The sequence below is a fragment of the Myotis davidii genome, unplaced genomic scaffold, assembly GCF_000327345.1.
Source record: "Myotis davidii unplaced genomic scaffold, ASM32734v1 scaffold59, whole genome shotgun sequence".
In the NCBI taxonomy this organism is placed as follows: Eukaryota; Metazoa; Chordata; class Mammalia; order Chiroptera; family Vespertilionidae; genus Myotis; species Myotis davidii.
In genome coordinates, this window is record NW_006293001.1 from 9,027,931 (window position 1) to 9,055,035 (window position 27,105).

General features: G+C 38.8%; 2 protein-coding genes across 5 annotated transcripts; one reads left to right on the top strand and one right to left on the bottom strand.

Moving 5' to 3' along the window:
- Positions 1-7,377: 7,377 nt before the first annotated feature.
- SSB (Sjogren syndrome antigen B) lies at positions 7,378-18,964 on the top strand. Of its 2 annotated transcripts, XM_006766544.2 has the most exons (12): positions 7,378-7,498; positions 9,015-9,086; positions 11,107-11,210; positions 11,298-11,472; positions 12,211-12,318; positions 12,406-12,506; positions 15,102-15,173; positions 15,490-15,532; positions 15,922-16,062; positions 16,611-16,797; positions 16,926-17,057; positions 17,337-18,964. In XM_006766544.2, the coding sequence occupies exons 2-12, from the start codon at positions 9,024-9,026 to the stop codon at positions 17,423-17,425; spliced, it is 1,215 nt and encodes a 404-aa protein (XP_006766607.1). In that variant the 5' UTR covers positions 7,378-7,498; positions 9,015-9,023; the 3' UTR covers positions 17,426-18,964. The 2 variants fall into 2 exon arrangements, with proteins under 2 accessions (XP_006766607.1, XP_006766608.1); XM_006766545.2 differs by lacking the exon at positions 11,107-11,210.
- On the bottom strand, positions 17,426-25,398 carry METTL5 (methyltransferase like 5). 3 transcript variants are annotated; one of them, XM_006766543.2, is made up of 8 exons: positions 25,177-25,396; positions 24,913-25,066; positions 22,690-22,804; positions 22,176-22,357; positions 20,893-20,975; positions 19,687-19,738; positions 17,903-17,952; positions 17,426-17,528 (listed from the first exon to the last, which is right to left on the bottom strand). In XM_006766543.2, exons 2-8 carry the CDS (start codon positions 25,019-25,021, stop codon positions 17,490-17,492), a joined length of 630 nt encoding a protein of 209 aa, XP_006766606.1. In that variant the 5' UTR covers positions 25,022-25,066; positions 25,177-25,396; the 3' UTR covers positions 17,426-17,489. The 3 variants fall into 3 exon arrangements, with proteins under 3 accessions (XP_006766606.1, XP_015421254.1, XP_006766605.1); XM_015565768.1 differs by lacking the exon at positions 17,903-17,952 and having other exon boundaries at positions 25,177-25,397; XM_006766542.2 differs by lacking the exon at positions 17,426-17,528 and having other exon boundaries at positions 17,851-17,952; positions 25,177-25,398.
- Between the last annotated feature and the right edge of the window lie 1,707 nt (positions 25,399-27,105).

Consider the following 27,105-nt stretch of genomic DNA (forward strand, 5'->3'; position numbering starts at 1 on the left):
CTCAAGAACATTTAGCAGTCAATGCTGGACCAATATGTTGCCTAGTCATGCTTAGAGATCTGTTTTATGGAATAGATGCGAACAGTTGCACTCAACTTTTCCCTCCTTTTATTTATTTATTTTGAAGAACATTCTTTTTTAATAAATAATATGTTTTTTATTGATTTTAGAGGGAAAGGAAGGGAGAAGGAAAGAGAAACATCGTTAAGAGAAACATCAATTGGCTTCCTCTTGCACGCCCCCTACTGGGGATCCAGCCCACACTAAAATCTAACCAGTGACTCTCAGTGTACTGGACGATGCTCAACCAACTAAGCCACACCAGCCAGGGCTCCCTGCTTTTAACTTGTGTAGGTCCTATAAAATTCTGATTCAAGTCCAACCTCTGAGGATTTTTCCTGACTATTTTCAGCCACAGTAAACTCCCACTGTCACATGTAAAGGATACATCATTTATATATGCATGAGTATGTCTGTTAGCTAGTTTTGAGACCTTGGACCACATCTTATTCTTCTTAGTATTCTCAAGCTCTAGCATTTCACTTGTGTAGCCAGCATATTTTTTTGTAAGGATGACAGTATCGAGTGTTTTTACAGAAAAGGATTCAGAGGTGTTTGAAGGGTATTGAAAATAGTTTGTGATCTGAGGTGTTTAATTTGCAGCTCCTATTTTCTGTAAAATTCTTTTTTGCTATTGATTTGTGCACACAAGTAAGGATTAGAAGGTAAACATTTCTGTCAGAATTATCCCAATTTCCAAATCACTGTAGTATGAACAAAAAATATTTTACTACTAGAGGCCCCGGTGCGTGAAATTCTTGCACTGGGGGGAGGGGGGGCCCTCAGCCCAGCCTTCACCCTCTCCAATCTGGGACCCCTCGAGGGATGTCTGACTGCCCATTTAGGCCTGCCTGCCTGATTGCCCCTAACTGCTTCTGCCAGCCAGCCTGATCCCCCCCTAACCACTCCCCTGCCGGCCTGATTGAAGCCTAACTGCTCCTCTGCCAGCCTGGTCACCCCTAACTGCCCTCCCCTGCTGGCCTGGTCGCCCCCAACTGCCCTCCCCTGCAGGCCATCTTGTGGCCACATGGAGGCAGCCATTGTGTGTGTTGGAGTGATGGTCAATTTGCATATTACCTCTTTATTATATAGGATAACTGCATGCGGACTGTTGCTGTGGGAAGGCAAACTGTTTTATGAAATGATTAAAACTGTGGAGATGATTTGAAGCATAACTAAAAGGAGTCTTTAAGTATCCAAATTTAAAAGTTGCTGTTTCTCACAATTCTTAATTTTTAGCTTTAATTGAAATAAGATCAACATGTAGGGTACTAATTGCTTAAAGGCACATTAGCCTTTATTTTCACATTTATGTAAATATATGCTGTGTTATGGACTGAATGCTTGTGTCCCCCAAAATTTATAGGTTGAAGTCCTTATTGCCAATGCAAAAATGTATTTGGAGATAGGGTCCCTGTGGAGGTAAAGTTAAATGAGCTCACACCCCAGCTGGTGTGATCTCATTTAGATAGCTAGTTAAACAGCTTAAAATCAATATCCCAAAAAGCAGCTTCAGAGTGGCAGAATTTTGGTCCCTTCATCATCTTTATGTACTAGTTTGCAAAATAAGCAGTTATTAGCATCCTTCAAAGGCGATTTATTAGATTTCTTGGTGTTTTTTAATTATTGTGGACTCAAGCATTTAAATGTACTGGGCATTTTTCAGTGTGTTGCACCTACTCTTATTTATGCTCAGTTTACTCTATCTTGAGCCAGTGGAAATGTTATCAGAGAATTGTGTGGATTGCCCTCCTGTATTAGTAAGAGTGGGGCTCTTGAGGGTACCACTGGAGAAAGAATTTCCAGGGGCCCTCGTGGGAGGATGAGATGTGGTAGAAAGCTTTATTTGCGTGGAATTACATCTCTAAGTTTCAAAAGTCCCATTTCCCTTAAACCAGTCCTGGAAAAGGTGAAGTTGGGAATTCAGCAGAGCTAAAAGCAAAGCCAGTGTCCAAAGTTTCATTCCATTGTGGAGTTGAGTCTGTCACAGCATCACGCTAGTTTCAGTCCGTTACTCCATTGTGTGTGGGGTTCACATAGATGTGGGCCATGTGGAAAAATGCAAAGGGTGAGAGCCTCGCAAGCCAGGAGTCAGGCTGAGCAGCAAGAGCAAGAGAGCAAGAAAGAGGGAGGGGACTCCTTTGCTCAGGAGCTTATGTATCTCAAATCTTTCAGTGCGTGCAATGGCCATGCCTACTCTGGCCAGTGACCTACTCCCAGGTGTGACCCACAGGCAAGTACCCTCCCTATGTCCTCCAGATCATACTGGGCATGCCTGTCTATTTGGCCCTCCTTTGTTCCTTTCCAGTTAATTAATAACTGGGTTAAATACAGCCACATCAGAAGGCACTGCAGATTGTTTTTTATACTTTTTTTGCACATTTCCTGCCTCAAACCTGTGAAGAGGACCAAAAGTTTTGCCTCTTGGGATATTGATTTTAAGCTGTTTATTAAGAAAGAAAAGAGTCGGAAAGAACCTTTGACCCTTCCCTTTCTGTGTAAGAGATTCAGATGGAAAGGCCTACTCCAGGGAGGAAATCTTAGGATGTTTGCCTCAGCCTAATTTGAAGTAAGTGCAGAAAACGAGAGGGCTTCAGGCTGGGCCTGTTGCCTAGACACCCTGTGTCCCATTGCTTCAGAGTTGCCTAACAAGAATTCTCCTGCCATTTATGTTCCCTTCCTCTTCAACCACCTGAATATCACCCGTTCTCACTTCTGAAATCTAATACTCCGCCTCCCCTTCTTTCTTCTTTGTCCAAAAATGTTTTTTATACACAATGTTGCCTTACTGTCTTTGAAATTTTCATGCTTATATAAATTCTCCATGCACATGTATTAAGCTTTGATTTTCTCTTGTTAATCTGTCTCTGTTAATTTATTAGCCCAGCCAAAAGAATTTAAAAGATGAGAGAGAGAAAATATCCTTTTTAGCCCCACACCTGGAATCAGCCATTTCTCCAAGCAACTCGGATGTCTGTTAGTGAGTAATGGTATTTTAAGATCTTTATCTAAGCTCTAGGGATGTTTATTGCTAGTAAACTTCAAGACTGAAATTAAAACACACAATAATAATACAAAGGTAGAAGGGTAATTAGAGTTAAAACTTTCTAAGATCCTGGAATTGCCAGGAAAGTGGTAAAAGCAACACAGGGTGTTTACCCAACTTCCTCTCTCCTAACATCTATAGCCCCTTTGCCCACAGAAAGTTTTCTGCTTCTCAAAGTCACCAATGAAAACAATTAGTTAGCACATTATAACTCATTTGCTTTATCCCACCCCTCTCTTACACAGACATATCCCAGTCTCAGAATGTGCAGTTTAGGTATGAATTTTCAATACTTCTGTAATTCTTCAAAATTCCAAACAGAAAGCAAAGGAGAAAGTGGGGCTAAAACTGACAAACTACCACCTGGTGTTCCTGGGCCTCTTCCACACCAGGGTTGGCTCTGCCCTGGCGTGGTCCAGGACCTTTCTCCACCTCCAGGTTCTTGACTTGTGCTGGAAAAATTTCAGTACACGAGCTTCAGTGAAAGTGAGAGTAAGTTTCTTAAAGCTTCGGACTGAGGCAAAGGAAGGACCCCTGGAGACAGGACCAGGAGGTAAGCTCGGATGAGTTGCTGCTACCACTTGCTCTCCTGGGTGCAAGTCTCATCCGACCTTAGAGCTTAGGATAGAAGAAGCACAGTACACAACTAAGAAAGGGGGCACGGGCCTGCTCAAGGAACAGCACACACTGGTGTCCTTTGTCCTGTGGGTTTTATCTGTTTTCTACCAGCGGGAATTTTAGGAGAAATCCCAGGGGAGGATCTCAACAGAATAGTTAGTAGATTTCTGGGTGTGTCGTTTAGTATGCTGATGTATTAAAATGAGCCTGTACGCCCGGCTCAGTTGGTTGGGCATCATCCCAGGCACCAAAAGGTCACCAGATAGATTCCCAGTTATGGCACATGCCTGGGTTTCAGCTCCATCCCCCAGAAGGGACGTACAGGAGGCAGTTGATTGAGTTTCTCTTTCTATCTTTATCTGTGTCTCTATCATCGCTCTCTTTCTCTCTCTGTCCCCATTCCTCCCTCTCTCTCTCAAATCAATTTTAAAATATAAATAAAAAATTATTTGAAATAAGTTAAAAAAATAAAATTAGTGTGTAATGGAGTTTAGGGTTATTCTCTGCTTAGCTTCACCTCTATCATGGATTAGTGTGTGTGTGTGTGTTTTATTTTCTCCCTTTCTAAGGTGATTTAAACCACCTGCTCCTAGGTGTCTTTGGTTAGGGACGACAGTCTTATGATTTATCAGCTGACTATTAATTGCCCAGCTATTCCAGCTGATTGTTCAGTCATTTGTCTCAGTTTTCTTATTCCACTTGCCAGGGAGTTTTTCTAGTTTCTTACTAACTTATCTTACTGGGACTTGGGTTTTCAGTCACATGGGAGAAAAGAATGTTAAGGACTTTTAGGAAATAAAAAAGTAGGAAAGTTTTACAGGACTTTGTTCTCCATAATTTTTTGAAGGTCTTTGAAAAAGTCATAGAGCTTTTTTTCTGCTTTTCTGTACTCCAATTTCTATCATAAGGCATTTATTCTTGGGGCCCAGCCAAGTTCTCATAGGAGGACTCCTCAAGATAACATTTCCCCCTTGTCAACATCTTAGGATGTCCAATGAACACAAAAGACACATAAAACTATATTCTAGTGTTTTTAAGTAAATATAGAAACCCAAAGTTATTGATTTAAAAATATATATATTCTCTTTCTTACCTCTGCTTTTAAAAGAAGTTAAGAAGGCAAGGTGATGGAATTTATAACCTTTACCTCTTTGAACAAGAAGAAACTTCTCTAAGAAGGTGTGGGGCAGGACTTGCACACTGTTCAGAAGCCCCATTAGTCCAAGCTCACCAAAATCACAGCAAACACCTGGTTTGTGAAATGGTTGGAAAATTTAAATCAAAATTGTGCCCAATTTAAATTACCATTATTCTCTTAGCTGGACACAGCTTTAGTTTTCAAGTGCATTTTGTGACTTTGTATTCCCTAGTTGAGGTTTTCATCTTGCATGTACTATTTTGAAAAGTAGTTCTAACAGGGCATCTTTCCAGAGTGACATCTGTGGCCCTCTGTGTGTTTATTCCATAAGTTACAAATAAGGATGTTCTTGGCCATAGCAATGGATGAGCTGAAGCTTTGAAATACTTTTTCAATGAGGAAACTCAAAGTTTTATGAGAAAACATCTGCAAAAGTATATTAAAAACCATCTGTGGAAGGAGCACAGCATCCTGACTCACAAGTCCAGGACCAGGAACTTTCTCATCAGATTCCATCCCTATCTTTCCCACTCCTTGTCTGTAAAAACCAAACATTTAGAAGAATTTAATATGAGGAAAAGGAGAGCTACCCAGGCAGTTGCCCAGTGTCCTAGTCTCCTCAACTTGTAAAGCAGCTTTAGTTCTGGCCTTGGGGGAGAGTTTGCAGCCAGTTTTTTTTTTAAAATACTTGTTTTTTTAAACATTTTTATTGATTTCAGAGAGGAAGGAAGAGGGAGAGAGGGACAGAAACATCAATGATGAGAGAGAATAACTGATTGGCTGCCTTCTGCACACCCCCTATTGGGGATCAAGCCCGCAACCCAGGCATGTGTTGTGTCCTTGACCGGAATCGAACCTGGGATCCTTCAGTCCGCAGGCTGACGCTCTATCCACTGAGCCAAATCGGCGAGGGCTACAGCCAGTTTTTTGACTGGAGAGACACCTTCCCTTGTAGTTTTTTCCTGATGAGCAGGTAAATCCCTGTTGACAATAGTAACAATATAATCCATAAGACACTGTGATCCTATCACTCTTCTGTTCAAATCTGGTGATGAAACCTATAGGGCTGGGCCAAAGTAAGTTTACAGCTGTGAGTATAGGAAATGGGGTTTATTCTTGTTAATAAAGCTATTATAAATCATAACCTGCACATCTTTCCACATGAACAACCGTAAACCTACTTTTGCCCACCCTTATATTTCATTCCGAGTTAAGGTCCTTACAATAGCATACATGTATGCTATCATAGACAGATGCAAAGATGGGTAGCCATATGTTCAGGTAAAAAGCTCACTCTTGCCCAGCCGGTGTGGCTCAGTAGTTGAGAATCGACCTATGAACCAAGAGGTCACAGGCTCAACTCCCAGTGAGGGCACATGCCTGGATTGCAGGCTCGATCCTCTGTAAGGGGCGTGCAGTAGGCAGTGAATTGATGTTTCTCTCTTATGGATGTTTCTATTTATCTCTCCCTCTCCCTTCCTCTCTCCCAAATTGATAAAAATACATTAAAAAATAAAAATATTAAAAAATAAAAGCTCAGAGTCTTGCCCTGGCCAATGTGTTCAGTGGTTATAGGGGTCACAGGTTCTATTGTCAGTCAAGGGCACATACCATGGTTGCAGGTTCAATCACCAGCCCTGGTTGGGATAAAACATTTTTTTTTTTTAAGAATAGTTTATTGACTTAGAGCAAGAAGAAGGGAGAAGAGAGAAACATCGATGTGAGAGCTTAACATCAATCAACTGCCTCCTGCATGCCCTCTCCTGGGCATTGAACCTGCAACCTGGGCATGTGATATGACTGGGAATCAAACCAGCAACCTTTTGGTGCATGGGAGGATGCCCAACCAACTGAGCCATACTGGCTAGGGCACAGTATTGTTTATTATTTCATTGTTTAATTACACCACAACGTAGTTACCTGTTCTTGTTTAGTGGACATTTAGTTAATCCCCCCCCTTTCTTTTTTTGCATTTATACATTTCTATGAATATTCTTGAGCATGTTTTTTTTGTGCACAAATGTGAAAATTTTCCTAGAATATATTATTAGGAGTGGATTTTGGGTCGTCTGCTATACACATTTTAAACTTTAGCAGATACTACCAAGTTGCTTTCTAAAATGACTGTACTGCCCTGGCCAGCTAGCTCAGTTGGTTAGAGCATTTGATACGCCAAGGTTTCTGGGTTTGATTCCCAGGCACATACAAGAAGCAACCAATGAATGCATAAATGCTGTAAATGGAACAACAAATAATACTTCTCTCTCTCTCTCTCTCTCCCTCACACACTCACTGACTCACTCACTCACTCACTCACTCACTCACTCACTCACTCACTCACTCACTCACTCAAAAACAAACACTTAAAAACAAATATTTATGCTAACATCCTCTTATCACTCTGCCGGATACGGCAACCCAATTTCCTGGGGAGGGCAGTGGAGTAGGGGCGGGACTACATCCGCATCATCACGCTGCGCCGGCGCCCGCCAGCCTCTGCGCAAAAAAAACTCGGCGCAAGGGCTGCCGGGACAGTCCCCATCTTCTTTGCGCGCGCGTTAGAAGAGGCGACGCCGCGGCGGCGAGGCGTTCTCAGTGGTCGTGTGGCCCGGCTCTGCGGGACCGGGACCTTAACGGTGAGCAGCTCCCGGGGCTAACGAGGAGAGACCAAAGGCCCAGCTTTGCGTGGCGTACCTCGGCGCCTTCCCTTTCTTTGCCGCCTCATGCTGGGCGCCTCGGCTTCTCTCCTTCCTCAGGTTGGGGTCCTGGGCCGCGTGGGCCGCGGCCGGAGGCGGCGCGCTGTTCCGGGATGGGAGAGGGCTCTGAGGGGAGTGCCGGAGCCGGGGGTTCTGCGCACGAGGTTGGGAGCCGAGCGAGCCGGGGCTGCTTTGGTACGGGTCCCTGGCGGGGCCTTTGGACAGAAGCTGCCCGCCTCCCTGCTGCGTCTTTAAAGTTTCCTCCCTTCGCGGCCTTGCGGCGGCGCCTCGGGCGGGCGTGGGGGCCCCTCTGTCGGTCCCCGGGGGGGTTGGCGCGGCGGGACTCCGCGGGGCTCCTGGGATCCTGTGGGACCGCGTGAGGCCCGGGGATCGGGGCTGTAGGTGTTCCCTGGCCGAGCTCTCGGGTGTCTAGGCCTCTAGGGTCTTCTTCACTCACTCACTCACATCAAGGCTTCTGTGCAAAATGTTAGCTGTGGCTAATATCTCCCATCTTTATTTACATCCTGGGGAGGCTGTGATGAAGCCAAGTTCCAATCGGGTCGGCCGAGAAGCCTGGTGGGGCCTAGATCGTCTTTACCCCGCCCCCCTCCTTTGTATTCTAAGGGGCCCTAAGTCATGGTAGTAACTTAGGGATGTAGGTTGCGGTCGGCAAACCAGTGTATACGGTTGCGCAGACTTGGTAGGGGGATGTGCGCCGGTAAAGCCCTGTTGCCAGGGCTGCCAGTGTGCATCCATCCAGGTGACTGTGGAGCAATTGCAGCGCCTGCGCCCGGCCTCCGAGGACCGTGCCATGAGGGGGTCGGCTAAGGGCAGAGACACTTTTCGCCCCGGAGGCCAGCAGCTCCAAGCGAGGGGCCGTGGTTTTGTGTCCCTCGCACACCAGCCTCACAGCCTCATTCTCCCCTGCCCTGCTAAGCAGGAAGCTGGTCAGTGAGCCGATCAATGATTAGAGAATGAGAAGGCGCGCTTACCCCAGCTCTGCAGGCTCTCACGCTGTCATTTCATCGGCTGCTTCATGGGCAGCATCGAGTTGGGCCTCGGCAATAATAGGTGACTTTTTTTTCACCTGAAGTTATGATAGTTGGTCTTTGCTGGTAAAGGTTTCAGTAAGTCAAACTGTGACTAGTTTTAAAAGGAATTTGGCCCACAGCAAACAAGTGGGGCTGAGATCCATAACGAAGATAACCACTTGCTTTGTTACAGAAGATGGAGCAGTGATTTACTTACTGAGAGGGGTGTGTACCTTTTCACTCTCCCACCACTCATTCCAGAGCTTTCTCTTGTTGAAATTTGAGAATCGAATAGAACAACTAAAAATTTTTGATTTATTTTTAAAGAAAACAGTGGGATATTGGTCATTTTAAAACTTTCTTTTTCTGATCTTGAGTTTTGTGCTAAAAAAACAACAGTAATACCAATTCGGAAAAATTTACAGGTGGCCACAATGGCTGAAAATGGTGATGAAAAAATGGCTGCCCTGGAGGCCAAAATCTGTCATCAAATTGAGGTATGATCCTTGTACTATTCAACTGTGGAAACGGGCTCTTTGAAAGGAAATTTAGGGCCTCAGAACAAATACAGAAAGAACATTTACTTTCGGTCATATACTGACCCATTATCCAATATTTGGCTTGTCTTTGATTCTTGGAATTAGTTGTACATATAATAGTACAACTGTTTTATATTGGTGGAGCCAGTTCATGAAACCCGAAGACTACAGGCATTTCAAAAGAAAACATTGTAGACTGATGTTACTTACCTTTTTTCTTTAGTTTCCTAGTCTGTAAAGTGAGGATGATAGTACCTTCCTTATAAGGTGGCTGTGAGGGTTACATGTAATAAAATGTAAAACATACAGCAGAGTGCCTGGCACTTGATAAGGTAACATAATTCTTTGTGAAGGACCTTCCCTGTTAAATAGCACTTTATATCTTTGAAGATCTTAGTTGTAATTCCTGCCCAAATAGTTCTCGGCTGTTGTAACTTTTAACAGAATATTTGTTTGCAGAGTCCACTTAGCATTTTTAAAAACTTTTGTATTTACAAGTTGAAGCTTTACAATAATGGCTGCTGTGGGTAATGTCTTAGTTTCTATTTTATGGTTTTACTGAAAAACTTTATATTATTTGGTGTGTTTTTGGCAATTCTCAACTATTTTTTTTTAAAGTTTTACTTCTTTGTCATTTAAAATTTCCTATATTGCAATATTTTGTACTAATTTCTTTGTGAAGAAAATTATAAATTATTGTGTTAATATTTAGAATAATACAAAGAAGCACAAAGAAAACATTAATGATGTCCCTTCTATACCCTGTCACCTCTCAGATCTCATCCTCCTGAGGTAATCGAGGTTAAAGCCCAATGAATACACTTTTACACTTTGGTCAGTGCTGACACTAACATAGATTTTAATTCCTTCCCTTTCCTCCACCAAACCTGGGGTGCAATATACCCCATTCCCTATTTGATATGTAGGGTATTTCCAATATTTTAGCTATAACAGTTTTATCATGATATCTTTATATATAAATTAATAAACATGTTTACTGATTTAAAGGTTATACACATTTTTTAAAACTTTCAATAATTAAGGCCAATTTACATCTCTGCCTGTATTCAGGACAATACTAGATATACTTTTTAGGATTTCGGCCTATTTGTCAGGTGAAAAATACTATTTTATTAATTTATATTTCTTTGATTAATAATGAATTGAACTTATAGTACATGTTTAGTTTTAGTAATTTTTTTAATGTCATTTATTCATTTTTTTATCAGTGTTTTCTGGGGGTTTTCCTTCCAGACCCTTGATTCCTAAGAATTATTAATAGACTTCTGTGTTTGTCTTATTTTTGGCATTCCAAGTAGTCACACTTGGGCCTTTTCATGTATAGTTTTTTCTTGTTTTTATACTGAGAAAGGGTGCTTCTATGCTTAAATTAAATATACACTTTTAACTTTTAAAAATTGGAGTGATTAACAAGTTTATTCCAGGTTTTAAATTTATTCTATCCACACTGATTTGAAGCAAGGGGTTTTTTTATATACTAAATCCTTCGGTATGTTTTTATTTGTTGTTGACCTATCTGTTAATTGCATTGTTTAATCAATTTTTGTTTTACCCTTTTGTTAAATTTGTATTATAAATATTTAATTATGGTATCTTTAGGAGGAAATATTGCCGCTTAAATTCTGACATGTATTTTTTAAAATATGTTTTTATTGATTTTAGAGAGAAAGGAAGAATGAGGAGGGGAGAGAAAGAGAAACATTGATTTCCTGCCTCCTGCACACCCCCCCCACTGGGGGTCAAGCCTGAATCCAGGCATGTGCCATAACTGGGAATAGAACTGGTGACCTTTTGGTGCATGGGATGACGCGCAACCAAACGAACAATACTGGCCAGGGCATGACATGTATTTTTAAAGAATATAACTTAGTGATGTGATAGTAATTAAAATAAAAACCCTCCAGAGTTGGAGTCAGTATTATACAATGATCTGAAATATATTGTAATTATCTTGCAGTATTATTTTGGTGATTTCAATTTGCCACGGGACAAATTTTTAAAGGAACAAATCAAACTGGATGAAGGCTGGGTACCTTTGGAAATAATGATAAAATTTAATAGGTAAAAACCTTTTAAAAACCATCTTTAGATTTTCTGTTAACAAGTGCTAGTATGAAGTCTTACAATGTTTTTACACATATTCTTCAGGTTAAACCGTCTAACAACAGACTTTAATGTCATAGTAGAAGCATTGAGCAAATCAAAGGTAGAGCTCATGGAAATAAGTGAAGATAAAACCAAAATCAGAAGATCTCCAAACAAACCTCTCCCTGAAGTGACTGATGAGTATAAAAATGATGTAAAAAACAGATCTGTTTATATTGTGAGTGGGCCTTTAATGCAATTAATTATAACTTACTTATTTTAGAAAGAATGGATGATAGAGTTGGTGAGAATAAGGGCTCAGGAATCATAGCTTCACTACTTATGATATGTCCCTCACCACCTACTATATGCTCTTAATCTCTTTAAGCCTTATCTTTATAAGTGGGGATAATAATTTTACCTTATAGAAGTGTTGTGAGAATCAAATGAAAAACTCATATACCATTGGATAAAATATTTAGCATATAAACACCCAGTGCATATCACCTGTTCTTGTCATCAGCTAAACTTGATAGCAATTTTTTAACAACTGGATTATTTTGAATTGAATCCCAGATAAGAGTCACTCTTACTGTACTAGATAGCAATAGCTCTTTTTTTAAATATATTTTATTGATTTTTTTACAGAGAGGAAGGGAGAGAGATAGTTAGAAACATCGATGAAAGAGAAACATCCATCAGCTTGCCTCCTGCCTCCTGCCACTGGTGATATGCCCGCAACCCAGGCACATGCCCTTGACTGGAATCGAACCCGGGACCCTTCAGTCCGCAAGCGGACGCTCTATCCACGGAGCCAAACGGGTTTCGGTGCAATAGCTCTTAACCAGAGCTGTCAAACATTTGAGGGAGGGAGGGATAGATGGATATCCTGGCTTCATTTTAAGACAAAAGGATTCAAAATTTCTGGCTCATTGTTTACCTGAGAAGTCATTTGTACATTTCTTCCTACTCACAGAAAGGCTTCCCTACTGATGCAACCCTTGATGACATAAAAGAATGGTTAGAAGATAAAGGTCAAGTACTAAATATTCAGATGAGAAGAACATTGCATAAAGCATTTAAGGTATGGTTGTATGATGTAACAGACTTTTTCTAGTTGAAAAATATATGGGACATAACTAAAAAAAAATCTTTCTCCCCCTTTTAAAAGGGATCAATATTTGCTGTGTTTGATAGCATTGAATCTGCTAAAAAGTTTGTGGAGACCCCTGGACAAAAATACAAAGACACAGATCTGCTAATACTTTTCAAGTAAGTCTTTTTGCTGATGTTTCTTCTGGCCACTTATGTGGAATTGACACACTAGGGTAAGGAATATGGAATAGCCTCCTCTATAAGTCCAGTAGTTTTGGTATCCATAGGATTCTTTGAGAAATGCTTGAAATTTCTTTAGTGGAAACTTAATCCTTTGAGAATACATAGAAATGTTTATTAATACCTTTTCTCTGTTAGCAATTAGTAAATGAGGCTAACTTATTTTGTATCTAAAATTCATAATCAGGCTGGATACTGAAGTTTGGGCTTTTGGTGTTAGAGAATAAATCACTGTACAATTTTTATCTGTTCTCATAGTCTATATGCCTGTATTTTATAAATAGTACAAAGGATTTGGATCACATTTTTTAATGTGTGTCTAAAAATTTGGACAAACCAGAGCATTTGCATGATAAAGTTAGATGGAGGACCATTGTCTCCTGCTTTTGCATTACATAGTATAATTTTTCTCTTTACCACGACCAGCACGGCTAGAGAGTGGATGAGTCCTGTGTAGGGGCAACGGGGGATTGAAAAAAAAGAAAGAGCTGAGACCGGTTTGGCTCAGTGGATAGAGCGTCGGCCTGCGGACTGAAGGGTCCCAGGTTCGATTCCGGTCAAAGGCATGTACCTGGGTTGCGGGCACATCCCCAGTAGGAGGTGTGCAGGAGGCGGCTGATCGATGTTTCTGTCCCATCGATGTTTCTAACTCTCTATCTCTCTCCCTTCCTCTCTGTAAAAAATCAATAAAACATATTTTAAAAAAAGAAAAAAGAAAGAGACACAGAGACAGTAGGGAAAACTGGGGCCAGGTGGAATGCTGCCCTCCGAGACAGTGACCCACAGCTGGTGCAGCCCATTTATTATAATACAGCATGATACCAGAAAGCTTTACTGGAGTTTTAAGACAAAGGAAGTTATGTGAAATCATGGTTAAGGATCAAGCTGCAATTCTTCATTCTTGTGGCTTCTTTATAATTGTCACTCCTGGCTGAGTCCATTCCTGGCGCCTGGCTGAGCTTAGATAATGAAACCCACCCCCTGGCACCTGAGCTAAAGGTTAGGGCCGGCAGCATACTTGCCTCAGGCAAGGTATGTTTCCAGGACGTGGCTCTGCCTCCGCCAACAATCAGCTCAAGTGCCTTCCCAGGCGCTCTCTACAACATAATCTAAATATGCTGTGTACTAAACTGGACTTAGAGGTGCACTGTGATGAATCATGTTCAGTGTTACATTCTCAAAAGTGTTTTTTCTTTTTTAGACTTCACCCGAGGATATGTTTGTTGGTTTTTAAACAAAACATGATTATATTTAATACACAAGTTTGATACAACCAAAAAGTAAAACAACAGAGTAAAATAATAACAAACATGGTATTTCATTTGCAGTGCATGAGAAATGGTTAACATCTTTATGACTTATTTTGCATCTAAAATTCATGATCAGCTCTTAAAAACCAGTAACAGGGACACTATAATGCAAGGAAACTGGAAAAAATAAAATGATGATTAAGCATATACAGTGATTTTGCTGAGCAGTAATGAAGAATAATTTCTCTGTAGTATCACAGTGAGCAGAATAAAGAACTGACACCTAATAGTCTTCAGTTTTGAACAGTATTGTACAGTTTGAACTCTCATAAAAACTGGGAGGCATATTGAGAGAAGTATCTATAATTAGGGGCCCAAGGATATGTTTTTACTGATTAGACTGGGGGGTGGGGGTGGACATCGATGTGAGAGATAGCATCTATGTGTTGCCTCCCATATGTGCCCTGACCAGGGATTGAACCTAAAACTTAGGTATTTTCCCTGATAGGAATTGAACCCACTACCCTTTGGTATACAGGATGACGCTCCAACCGAGCCACCTGGCCAGGACCCCTCAAGAAATCTTTTTTAATGTGATTTTTATAATTGTTCTTATTCTTGGGTCTTGGAGGGATTTTAGAATTTTCTCCTTTTGTGAAATGAACACTAGAAAACTCTGAAACTTACATAACTTCTGGTTTACTTTTAAAAAAACATGAATGAGCCCTAGCTGGTTTGGCTCAGTAGATAAGAGTGTCAGCCTGTGGACTGAAGGGTCCTGGGTTTGATTCCAGTCAGGGGCACATGGCCTGGGTTGCCGGCTCCATCCCCAGTGTGGGGCATGTAGGAGGCAACCAATCGATGATTCTCTCTCATCTATGTTTCCATCCCTTCCTCTCTGAAATCAATAAAAAATATACCTTAAAAAATAAGTAAAAAATACATGAATAATAAATGAAAACCAATATGAGATTGTTAATGGATATGGGATTTCTTTAGGGGGTCATGAAAATGTTTTGAAATTAGATAAAAGTGATGGTTGTACAACCTAAATATATTAAAAGGCATTGAACTATACACTTTAAAACGGTGAATTTTATGGCATGTGAATTCTTAGTAAATCTGTTATTTAAAAAAATGAGTAACTTCCTTGATATCTTTTGAATTTTTAGGTAATTATGTTGATGGGGAAAAAAATGTAACATTCCTATGCCATGTCTTAAATTAATAATTTGAAATCTTTGTTCTCATGAATTTAGCCTCTATATTTTGTGTCCTTTAGGGAAGACTACTTTGCAAAGAAAAATGAAGAAAGAAAGCAAAATAAAGTGGAAGCTAAATTACGAGCTAAAAAGTAAGTAAATAGCGCTAATAGAACATTTGAATTCCTTAAATCTTTACAAAGGTAGAGAGTGGTTCTGGGAAATGGGGCTGATGATGAGCTTTAAAATGAGTAGCAATAGGCTTACTTACCTTTTGCTCATGAAACATTGGGGTCTTAAACTGCCTTGATAATCTGGGGGCCACATTGTGTGTGCTAGCATTAGACAATCAGAAAGTCTAAGGACTAGCTTTGGTTAAGTTTAGTGATCACGATCAAGGTTATCTTTACCATAATTTAATTTTCTCATATAGTAAGTGGAAAATTCTAATTATATTTTTATTTGTAGAGAGCAAGAAGAAAAACGAAAGTTAGCAGAAAATGCTGAAATGGTAAGTATATATTACTGATATCTAAGAACTTAAAGTTGAGAATAAAAGATCTGAGGACTTTACAGAAAATATGTAAGCAAATCTGTAGTTGTCATTACGCTAAAGTAATAGCCAAGTACTATTGGCTAAAATTATTATTTATCCAGAGATGATTTAATAAACAGACTTATATAACTAAAATATGTAACTAATTAAATATTACTTGTTGGAGAAATTAGTTAAATCAAAAGCCATTGTAGAACAAAGGATGAAATGTACCAACTATTAAAGTACTTAAAAATAGCATTTTAGTTTCTAGTCTTTTCCTTGTATAGGTATAGAGTGGTATAAGCTACTTCTGATTTGGGGTTGCTTTTAAGAAACTTTTATTGCCTTGTATGTTTTTGTAGAAATCTCTAGAAGAAAAGATTGGCTGCTTGTTGAAATTTTCAGGGGACCTAGATGATCAGACCTGTAGAGAAGATTTGCACATCCTTTTCTCAAATCATGGTGAAATAAAATGGATAGACTTTGTCAGAGGAGCAAAAGAGGTTTGGAAACATTCATTCATATGCTTTATGCCAATGTTGAAAAATCCACAGAAATTTATCTTTTAGATGAAATCATTAGTAGAGAGAATCATTGTTTATGCAAATAGCTTCTTTAAATACTTGTCATTTTGATATTGCTTTGACTCGATGTGATAACTGTATTTTGTTTAAAAAATATATTTTTATTGATTTTTAGAGAAAGGGGAATGGGGAGAGAAACATTGATCAGCTGCCTCCTGCATGCCCCCTACTGAGGATGGAGCCTGCAACATGGGCAAGTGCCCTGACTGGGAATCGAACCAGTGATCTGGTGCATGAGTCTACTTTCAGCCACTGAGCCATATTGGCCGAGCAATACCTGATATTTTCTGCTATGCTGTAAATGTTGGATCAGTGACTGCAAGTTTTGTAGTATCTTCCTGATGTTCACTAAAATTCATTGAAACTGGTAATGGCATGGAAGATTTTGCAGACGAGGAAAATTTACTTTGATGGTATTAACTGTGAGACTAAAAACTTAAGGGTGTGGCTTCTTGTCTTTGATGTAGGGAATAATTCTATTTAAAGAAAAAGCTAAGGAAGCACTGGATAAAGCCAAAGATGCAAATAATGGTAACCTTCAATTAAAGAACAAAGAAGTGACATGGGAAGTACTAGATGGAGATGTGGAAAAAGAAGCATTGAAAAAAATCATAGATGATCAACAAGAATCCCTCAACAAATGGAAGTCAAAAGGTTATTCTTATTTTTTTCTGAGAGTTAGGATATTTATTCGTTTGCTTGAGTAAAAAGTATAATAGGTGTTCAAAGACCAACAAGATGTTTAAAACATTTCTTCACTGATTTCTCAATTGCCTCTCTAGGTCGCAGATTTAAAGGAAAAGGAAAGGGAAATAAAGTTGCCCAGACTGGGTCTGCTAAAGGAAAAGTACAGTTCCAGGGCAAGAAAACTAAATTTGATAGTGAAGATGAACATGATGAAAATGGTGCATCTGGTAAGTTTTTCTAAGTCCTTTGGTACTTACATGAGAAATTATTTGTGGGAGCGAATATTGATGAGTTTTTCAGTTTCTGTATGAGTGGCATTATTGGATTGCAATTTACCCTGGTTGTGCTGTTTTTACAAATGGCTAACAAATGTTTGGAAGTTAAGGTTAGAGAGCAGAAGGTCTGTACTATAAGAAAAGCCTTTTCTCATTGGTAATTGTGCTCCTTACTAAAATAGAGTAATCCTTACAATGAATTTAACAAAAATTAATTCTGTTATTGTGTAGGACCAGTAAAAAGAGCAAGAGAAGAAACAGACAAAGAAGAACCTGCATCAAAACAGCAGAAAACAGAAAATGGTGCCGGAGACCAGTAGTTTAGTAAACAAATTTTGTATTCATTTTAATTAGGTTTTTAGCTGCATTTGTCTTTGGAGGCTTTTAAAAAGAAAACCGAATTAGGTCCACTTCAATGTCTACCTGTAAGAAAAGAAAATTTTTTATTGTTTAGCTTGTCTTTTTGTTATCCAAATGAGGATTTTTTTTTTTAATGTACAGTTGTATGTTATTCAGATGATTCAAATATCGAAAGAAAGATTCTTGTACTAAATTGCCTTTGTAATATGAGAATGTATTAGTACAAACGAATAAAATGTATACTATATAAAAAGAGCAAAAACTTAGTTTATTTTTTCTTTTTCTGTCCAAAGTATTTGAGAAATAATTTATCTTACAGTAGAGTGTTGGCTGTGGATTATAGGCTGTTCCATAATCTGTCTCCCAGGCTGGCTTTCTGTATTTACTCAGGCAACTTGATAACAAGAATTATTTATTGTAAAGTTCAAGAGACTTACTGATTTCTTTTTATGAAATTTGTATGATGCTGGCAGGTCATATCTCAGCTCTATTAAAAAAAAAAAGCCACTTAAAGATAAAACTATATTTCCAAGCATTTACCACCTTTGACTAAAAAAACCCCACGAATTAAGAAAACACTCAATACTGGTAAACTGAAGATTTTAGACCTGTCACTTTAACTTGGTATCCAAGGACTGCCATGTATCCCCAAGATTACCCATGGCAAGTTGAGTTTGGCATTTCTGCTACTTTGGTAATTTATACCAAAATTTGAGGTTATAGGGAAGAGTGTAGAAGCATAACAAGTGGACAAAAGTATATCCTATGAAAATGATAGTACCTCCCTATTTTTAGTTTCCTAATCAATAGCTAGCAATCTCATACCTATTTTAAAGTTTTATTGTCTGGATTTTAGTAATGGTAGTAAGTAGCCATGTATTTTCCTACTATGCTCTCAAATGAAAACCAACTTTTTCATATTCCTTTCTAAAGTATAATGTAGGTCCTCCAAACTTACTACTGATCCATATTAGCGGGATGGCAATGAGTCTACCTATCCCTTCATATTTTACAACATAAATTCTAACTATAGGTCACAGCTCTCAAATTTTAATGTGCATTGAGGCACAAGTTATAATTCAGTAGATCTGAGTGGAGCCTGAAATTTTGCAAGTCTAACAAGCTCCCAAGGGATGTCAATGGTCATCATCTAAAACTCCATTTGGAGTAGCAAGGCTCTGGTTTGGTATTATACTGGAATTGTTTGTTCTAAGGTGCTCCATGTTGCATATTCTAATATCTTAAATTACATAAGGAATGACAATACTGAATAGAAAGACTGACCTTTTACACATTATATTAAGAACAGTAATAGATCTAGTTATGGTTAATACCATCGTGCTAGTTCATAGTTCATTATCATGTAAAAACATTTCCCCTTATTGTACTCTTCAGACTTTTCAAAATTATTTGGATTGCAGTTAGCTTCTAGTTGTATGCTTTCCCCATTTTAATGTTTGTGAATATTCAGTTTACTAATAAAAATGTACCAAGCATGATTTACTCAGTGTGGATGATTATATTCTATCCCCTACTAAAAAAAAAAGATTCATGTTATTTGACTTCAGGGGCAATTAGAACATTGAAAGACAGGTGATCTAGCCCTAGCTGGTTTGGCTCGATTCCAGTTAAGGACACATGCCTGGGTTGCAGGCTCAATCCCCAGTAGAGGGTGTGCAGGAGGCAGCCAATCAATGATTCTCTCTCATCATCAATGTTTCTATCTCTCCCTTCTCTGAAATCATTAAAATATATATATATTAAAATAAAAAAGAATGCCCTAACCGGTTTGGCTCAGTGGACAAAGCATCAGTCTGCGGACTGAGGGGTCACAGAAAAGAAAAAAAAAAGGCAGCAATAGTTTAAAAAAAAAAAAAGGCGATCCAGGCATAATCTGGTGGTATTTTCCATGAATGGATTTCAAACTGAGGTCTGACCAACTCTAAACCCAAGCTTTTCAGTCACTGAAGCTATAAAGGGTCTGAGCTTGGAGTGACCAAATACTTGGGTACTATTAGAAGTTTTCAGTAAAATGCAATACATAAATTGGGACAATCTTAGACAAACATTGATATCCTGCCTTTATTCCATTTGCCACACTAAAAAACGTGATTTACACTATCTTCTTAGCACTTGTATAAAAATTCTGGTTTGGCTAATGCATTTTGGCTCTCTTCAATAGAATTTAGATTTGTTTTATAAGAAACTTAAAAACTCTTACCTGCAATGATGTCTATCTTGATTTTCCATTCTGCAGCTTTCTTTTGAATATGCTGAACATAATAACATGTTAATGTGAACTGATTTGTAAATATTTTTATTTTTAAATTGCTTTTTACTAATACCTGAGGTTAAGTTTTCAAAAAATTCAAGCTTTTAAAACTTCATTAGAATTTAGATCCTTAAATTTTTTTCAGTTGATTGGATCACATTTAGAAAATAAACCAAGCCATTTCAATATATTTAACCATCTGAGCCAAATTACATATTTAAATAAAATCCAAGTCACAAAGTTACTATTTCAGAAATACATCAAAGTGTACAATCGTAACCATGGTTTCTGCAGCATTATTTCATCAATAATATATAACTATCCTGGAAACCATTCAACAGAGATCTATGTACATGGTCAGTGGCAGTAGGGGATAGTAGTTAAGAACATGGTCTCTAGAACTAGACAGCCTGCATCTGAACTGCTGCTCTGCTACTTACCAGCTTTGTAACCCTGAGCTACTCATTCTTTTTGTGCCTCAGTTTCTTCATATGTTAAATGAGGATAATAATGGTATCTCTCATCTGATTGTTGAGGAATATGAAAAGTGCTTTGAACTGTCCTGGCACACAGTAAGTACTAAATGTTAACTACTTATAGGTCTAAAATTCTTGAACTACATAAAATTTTTGGTTATAAAAATTGCTTTATGAATTTTTAAAAATATACACATTTCAATGTAAATGGAAAGTTGCCCATAATCCCCTATAAATTATGTGCATCATTTGCTAGAAATCTAGAGATATTAATATTTGGTATAAGCATTTTATTCATGTCGATAGTAGGATTAAGCTGGTTGATAAACTAACTTTCCCTAAATTTTAGGGAAATATTTTCATTATAAACAATACTGACACTGTGTGTGCATGCAGTTTTTTCTTGAATTTAATAAATAATCCTAGTTTGGGTATATTTTCCCATTTTTGAAATCTAGAATTTCTGTATAAGAATATAGAATTGCCTGGCCAGTGTTGCTCAGTGGTTGAGTGTGGACCTATGGACCAGGAGGTCACAGTTCAATTCCTAGTCGGAGCACGTGCCCAGGTTTTTGTCTAATATTTACATTTACTTACAAGTAAATACATTTCACAGCAAATCCTTACAACACTAATGATTTCAAAAATAAATGACAATATCATGATGATTTGAACTTACTTCTCTAGTTGAGGATTTGTGTAAAGAATATACTGCTGTTCTTGCCATTTCCAAAGCAGTCTTCAGAAATGCCATATCTGTTCCTGTTAACAGTAGAAAAAGCTCCAATTTAAATTATATACCTGTTATCAAAATAGAAGATTAAATGAATACCAGGTATTAATAAATATGAAAATAGCCACTTCAAATTTTGCAAAAAGACAGAGTACAAATAAGTAAAACATCCAAATATCTTATAAGTTGATAGAATAAAACCAGAACTATAATGTCATATTTGAATAAGGATAAAGTAAAAATTTCAGTATCATATTCCAAATTAGTAACTTTAAAAGAAGGGAGAAAGGAACAGTAGTAATTAGAATCAGGTGGGGGGGCGGTGCAAGGAGGACTTTTTAAAACTGCATGTTTTTTCCTCTTACTGATTTCCTACCCTCCTTGTGCACAGCATTCACACAAAAAAAGCCACAGTGAGTCACTGTTACTAAGAGAGGTTCCAGCCCAAGCCGGTTTGGCTCAGTGGATACAGCATCAGCCTGCGGACTGAAAGGTTCCGGGTTTGATTCATGTCAAGGTCACATGCTAGGGTTGCGGGTTCACTCCCCAATAAGGGGCGTGCAGGAGGCAGCCGATTAGTGATTCTCTCTCATCATTGATGTTTTTTCTCTCTCCCTCTCCATTCCTCTCTGGAAAAATTAAATAAAATAAATAAATAAATTATATATATATATGGGGTTCTAGCCTTGGCTGGCATGGTTTAGTGGTTAGAACGTCGGCCCAAGAATAAAAGAGTCTCAAGTTCTATTCCAGTCAAGGGCACATACCTGGGTTGCAGATTCCCCACCCAGGCTGGGTGCGTGGGGGAGGCAACCATTTGATATGGGTCCCTCACATGTATGTTTTCTCTTCCTCCCCCCCTCACTTCCAATCTCTCTAAAATCAATGGAAAAAATATCCTCCAGGATTAACCAAAAAAAGAAAAAGAAAAAAGGAGGTTCTATGTAAAAGTATAAAATACTTTACAGGATTCATAATCATTCATAAAGGGCAGGTAAATCATTTTTGAAACCAGATGGAGTATAAAAATATTTTTTTTCTTTAATACAAATTCGTGGAAACAAAGATTGAAAAATTCAATTCCCTATCCATGCATTAAACAAATTGAAAATGTAATAACTACAGATAAGAGATTGGTGTATTTACTGTAAAGTGATAAAAACACTTAACTTAAACAATCAACAAGCAACTAGTTTTTAAAACCGATATACCTGAGTTTTGTTACTAACCTTTATTATTTTTGGTTCCAAAAGGAGGATTCATAATTACTGTATCAAACGACTTGGACATTCTGTTAGCTAATGAGCACACATCACATTGAACCATGTCAACATTTGTTAACTCGAACTCTTCCACATTCCTATTAAATATTTCCAATGCATCTTCATCTATGTCAAATCCAACACACAACCTATAAATACAAAACATAGACAAAGATCCACTATTTATGGCTTCCAAGTCAAAACAATAACAATAAAAACCATAACTCAACTGGCAAAGCAAGAGTGAGTGTTACCTTTCAACAGCATGATTTCCCAATCTAGCAGGGGTTGGAAACTCAGGTTTGTATACAAGGGAGACATCTGCCTGCTGATGTTACTGGTTTTGTTGTTGTTGTATTTTTTTTAGTTCTGCTCGTTCAAAATTAACTCATTATACTATAGAGTCCCATAAATATAACCTGTTGATCCTATTTATGCTTATTAAAGCCACCCCATACCAAATAATATATTCTGGACCTACCCTGCTCCTAACATTGCAGTTCCGATGCTGAGTACTCCACAACCACATCCTAGATCTGCAACCACTTTATTTTCAATGTCATCATATGTGTTATGAATTGTATAGAGCATACATGCTAAAAGATAAAAAAACATATTAGAGAATAAGTAAGCAAGTTGATGACCAAAATCCCAATTTGTGCAAATGACTCTTTAAAACAATTTGTATTTCATTATCTAGTCCTCCCCCAATTGGTACCCTAGAACATAAAGGCTCACACACAAAAATAATAAAATCCATACCAGTGGTTCCCCAAAACTAGTCTCTGCTGACAATGCCAAGAATGACAAAACTTTGAGGTAAATGAGAAAAATAAGGTCAATGTTTTTCCCCTCAACCTGTTTAAAACATTGCCATCCACACACATATATCAGTTATCTTTGATGTTGAAATATTTTTATGAAAGGATGGGAAGAGTACATAGGTTCTAAAAATATCTTTCCTTGTTAATATATAAATTTGGCAATGCTAGATCGGTGTCCAAAATTATTGAAATTTTACTGATTTGTGAAATCTGTAAGTCCAGGAACCATGCATTAACATTAAAATGGCACAGAACTTTTTTGCAACAAATTTGTCACCAGGTACCATAAACTAGAATGGGAAAGGAAAAAACTAAACCCACAATATAGCTTTTAGACTCACATATTTAGACACATATATTTATGATCTACAGACATATATTCATAATCTACTAATACAGTGGTTCTCAACCTTCCTAATGCTGCGACCCTTTAATACAGTTCCTCATGTGGTGGTGACCCCCAACCATAAAATTATTTTCGTTGCTACTTCATAACTGTAATTTTGCTGTTATGAATCGTAATGTAAATATCTGATATGCAGGATGTATTTTCATTGTTACAAATTGAACATAATTAAAGCATAGTGATTAATCACAAAAACAATATGTAATTATATATGTGTTTTCCGATGGTCTTAGGCAACCCCTGTGAAAGGGTTGTTCGACCCCCAAAGGGGTTGCGGCCCACAGGTTGAGAACTGCTGTACTAAGAAGACCTAATAGAACTATTGAGCTGTAGAGCAGAAGCTACTGAGATTGGAAAAGGATATTTCAAATACACAAAGGTCTGGTATATGCTGAAGGTTACTCATGAGTAAGATCACTGATATCTCCCTATGGATATATGAACCCTACAAGGATTACTGGCCATCACTGATGCCCCAGGATCCAGTTTTATCAAAAATACAATTATGGGACATCTCAGGCCGACTGTGCTGTCCTGATTACAGCTGCAGGTGTTAGTGACTTGAAGCTGGTAAAGAATTAGCACATCCACGTGCATGTTACAACTGGCCTTTCAAAAAGCTGAATTCCACTTAGAAACCCTATAACCTGAGACAGTAAATAAGTCGTTGTCTAAATTGAGTGAACTGGTCTTAATATTTGGTTGAAATTATGACAGTATGTTGGAGTTAAGTTCCTTGACATTCACTGGCAGCTTAGAAACAAAACCATGTTGGAGCTGGATGAGTTTCCTCCTTGCAGGTGTTGCCAACAAATTAATTTTCCTAAGACTCCCCAATGACTTTGATAATACGTTTATTAAATATGAATGGTTTTTCCTGTATTCTTTCCTGTATTACTGGTATCATTCTCTCAGGTCAAGCAACACTACTGATTCTCACTCAGATCATTTTTAAAATTGAAATGCATCTTCATAGTTATATAGCGCCTATTCTGGATTTGTTAAAAGTCCTTCAGCTAGCCAGCTCTAGTATTCATTTCTAGGACAGAGTAAAGCATAGAATCTGTGCTGACAATTCCTTGCAAAAGGAAATTGATCCTTATTTTACAAATATTTACTGAGCTGCTAACTAGTATCAGAAACTCTTCTGGCACGGGGCACTGTGTGAAAAAGCCCAATTCTTTTTCCTTGAGGAGTTTACAGTGTAATGAGAGAAACAAAACACACTAAAAAGATGTCTCACAGTATTAAGGGCACGCAGAAGCCAAACAGTAAAATGGCAACGTGTGTGTCTGTGTGTGGGGTGTCTTTAGCTGTGGTGTCAAGGAAGTCCTCTCTAACGTGCTATGTAACCTTTCAGCAGATTTCCTCTGGACGTTCTTTGTATGTAAATAACTGTCCTCACTTCAGTATAGAGTGAGCAGACAGGACTCACCCACCCGAGAAGCAAAGGCGTGGTCACCAGCCGCCCTACCTGCAATGTGCGGCCTGGTGGGATACTGTTCTAGGAGTAACTTGGGCTTTTCGAATCCATCCACTTGTTGCAGGCGACTCTCTAGTTCTTTAAGTCTTAATTTCTTCATTTTTTTTTTTAAAGTGTGGGTTCTCAGGGTTTAACGGCACCGGATCTGCAGAGAAATTATTTAACCTGAATTTCCCGAGCCCCCAAGCCCCCGCCCGTTTTTCCGCGCCGCTGGCCCAGGGGCCGGGCAGGGGACGAATGGCTGTAAGGACACACCGGCCAGGCCGTGTGCGTCTCCTCCCGGCGCTATCGGCGAGCGGAGTCTTCCGCCAGCCTCTGAGCCGCCTGCCTCCAGGGTATCCCGCGCCGATCTCAGGATCCTCGATCAGAGTCGCCTCCAGCCCGGGTTTCTAGCACCGCATCGGCGCATTTCAAGAGGTTGCTAGCGCCGTGGCTGGAGCCGGAAGTGCCGCTAACCAGGCGCGCTCGCGTTCGTTCCAATGCTCCCTCCGAGCTGCAACCGCGGCCTTGCTCACGGGTTCCGCTGGCGACTCAGTGCTCCTCCACCTCCACTCCCGCCCTTCTCGCAGAGCCCCAGCCGGGTCCTCCCACCCCCTCCACTACCCCCCGACCCGTTACACTCAAAGGATAGGGGAACAAAGAGGGTGAAAATGATGGGGAAAAGAGGGTGAAAGTCACGGTCACTTTGTTTTAATGCCCAGTGTAGCCCTTTCTGCCCTCAGTCTCCCAACTCCCCTATCAAAAAGCAGCGATGTCCTCACCTTTGCCTCCTTGGTCAATGAGCATGTCCTATTTATTATAACTTTGTTTCCCTCTTTTTAGGTCACCCGTGTCACTTACTCAACTCTCACAGGGTAGTGATGTCAGAGAAGCCCAAAGAAGAGAGAGTTTAAATGAAGAAATAGGTAGTAGTGTGAAATGCTGGAAAGAGGTCAGGCTTTCATAAGAGTAAGAGCAGAAATCAACTTGTAGTGGAATGAAAGTTTCGGAAGTAGAAAGAATAAATGTGAACACGTTTTAAGAAATGTGGCTACGAAAAGGGGTGTGAGAATTGATGGATTTGTAAGGTTAGGGGAAGCTTTTGAACAGGTTAAAGCGAACAGAAAGGTAGGGATTCAAAATACAAGAAAGAGGATATTGGATGGAGTTAGGATCCTAAGAGGTAGATTCTGTGCTTAAGTGAAAGGATTGCCTTTAATCTGCGAAAGGGCCTTTTTTTTCATTATGTTAAAGGAAGAAAAAGAGGTGGTTTAGCCTGCGGACTGAAGAGTCCTGGGTTCAATTCCAGATTGTGGGCTCCATCCCCAGTAGGGGGCGTGCAGGAGGCAGCTGATCAATGAATCTCTCTCATCATTGATGATTCTCTCTCTCTTTCTCCCTCTCCCTTCCTCTCTGATATTATATATATGTACATATATATAGTGAAAATTATATATACACATACACATGGATGGACGAGAATGAAGTAGAGGAAGTGGTGTTTGAGGCTGCTGTTTCCTGTGAAAAGTAGAATTCAAAGTTATCTGTTGTAAGGATTAAATAAGTTAATACATAAAAGTTCTTACACATGAAGTTAGTACATAAAGTTCTTGGTCACATAACACATACCCAATAGTTGTTGTTGCTCGTATTTGTTGAGAGGGAGGTGGCTAGAGTAAGGAGTTTGAAACAAATGGATAATTGAAAATAGCCGGATATATGAAAAGAAAACAGACCTATATGTGGTTGAAAACATTTTTTCTATTAAAAATTCGATTTAAAATTTTTATTTTTAGATAATTGTAAATTCATATACAATCATAAGAAATAACACATAGAGATTCTCTATATCTTTTACTCAGTTTCCCCCAATAATAACATTTTGCAAAACTATAGTATCACAACTGGATATTGACCGATACAGTCAAGACACAGTATTTCCATCACCTCAAAGATCCTTCGTGTGGCATCATTTTAGCTTCCATAAGCAATGTATGACCAAGTTCCTATAACCAAGTTCTCCATATCCTCACCGACACTTATTATTTTTCATTTTTAAAATTATAGCCATCCTATCAGGTATGAAGTAGCAGTTAATTGCGGTTTGATTTATATTTCCCTGATGAACATTTTAAAATATGCTTCTTGATAATTTCTATAGCTTCTTTGGATAAATAATGATCCAAATCCTTTGCTTATTTCAAA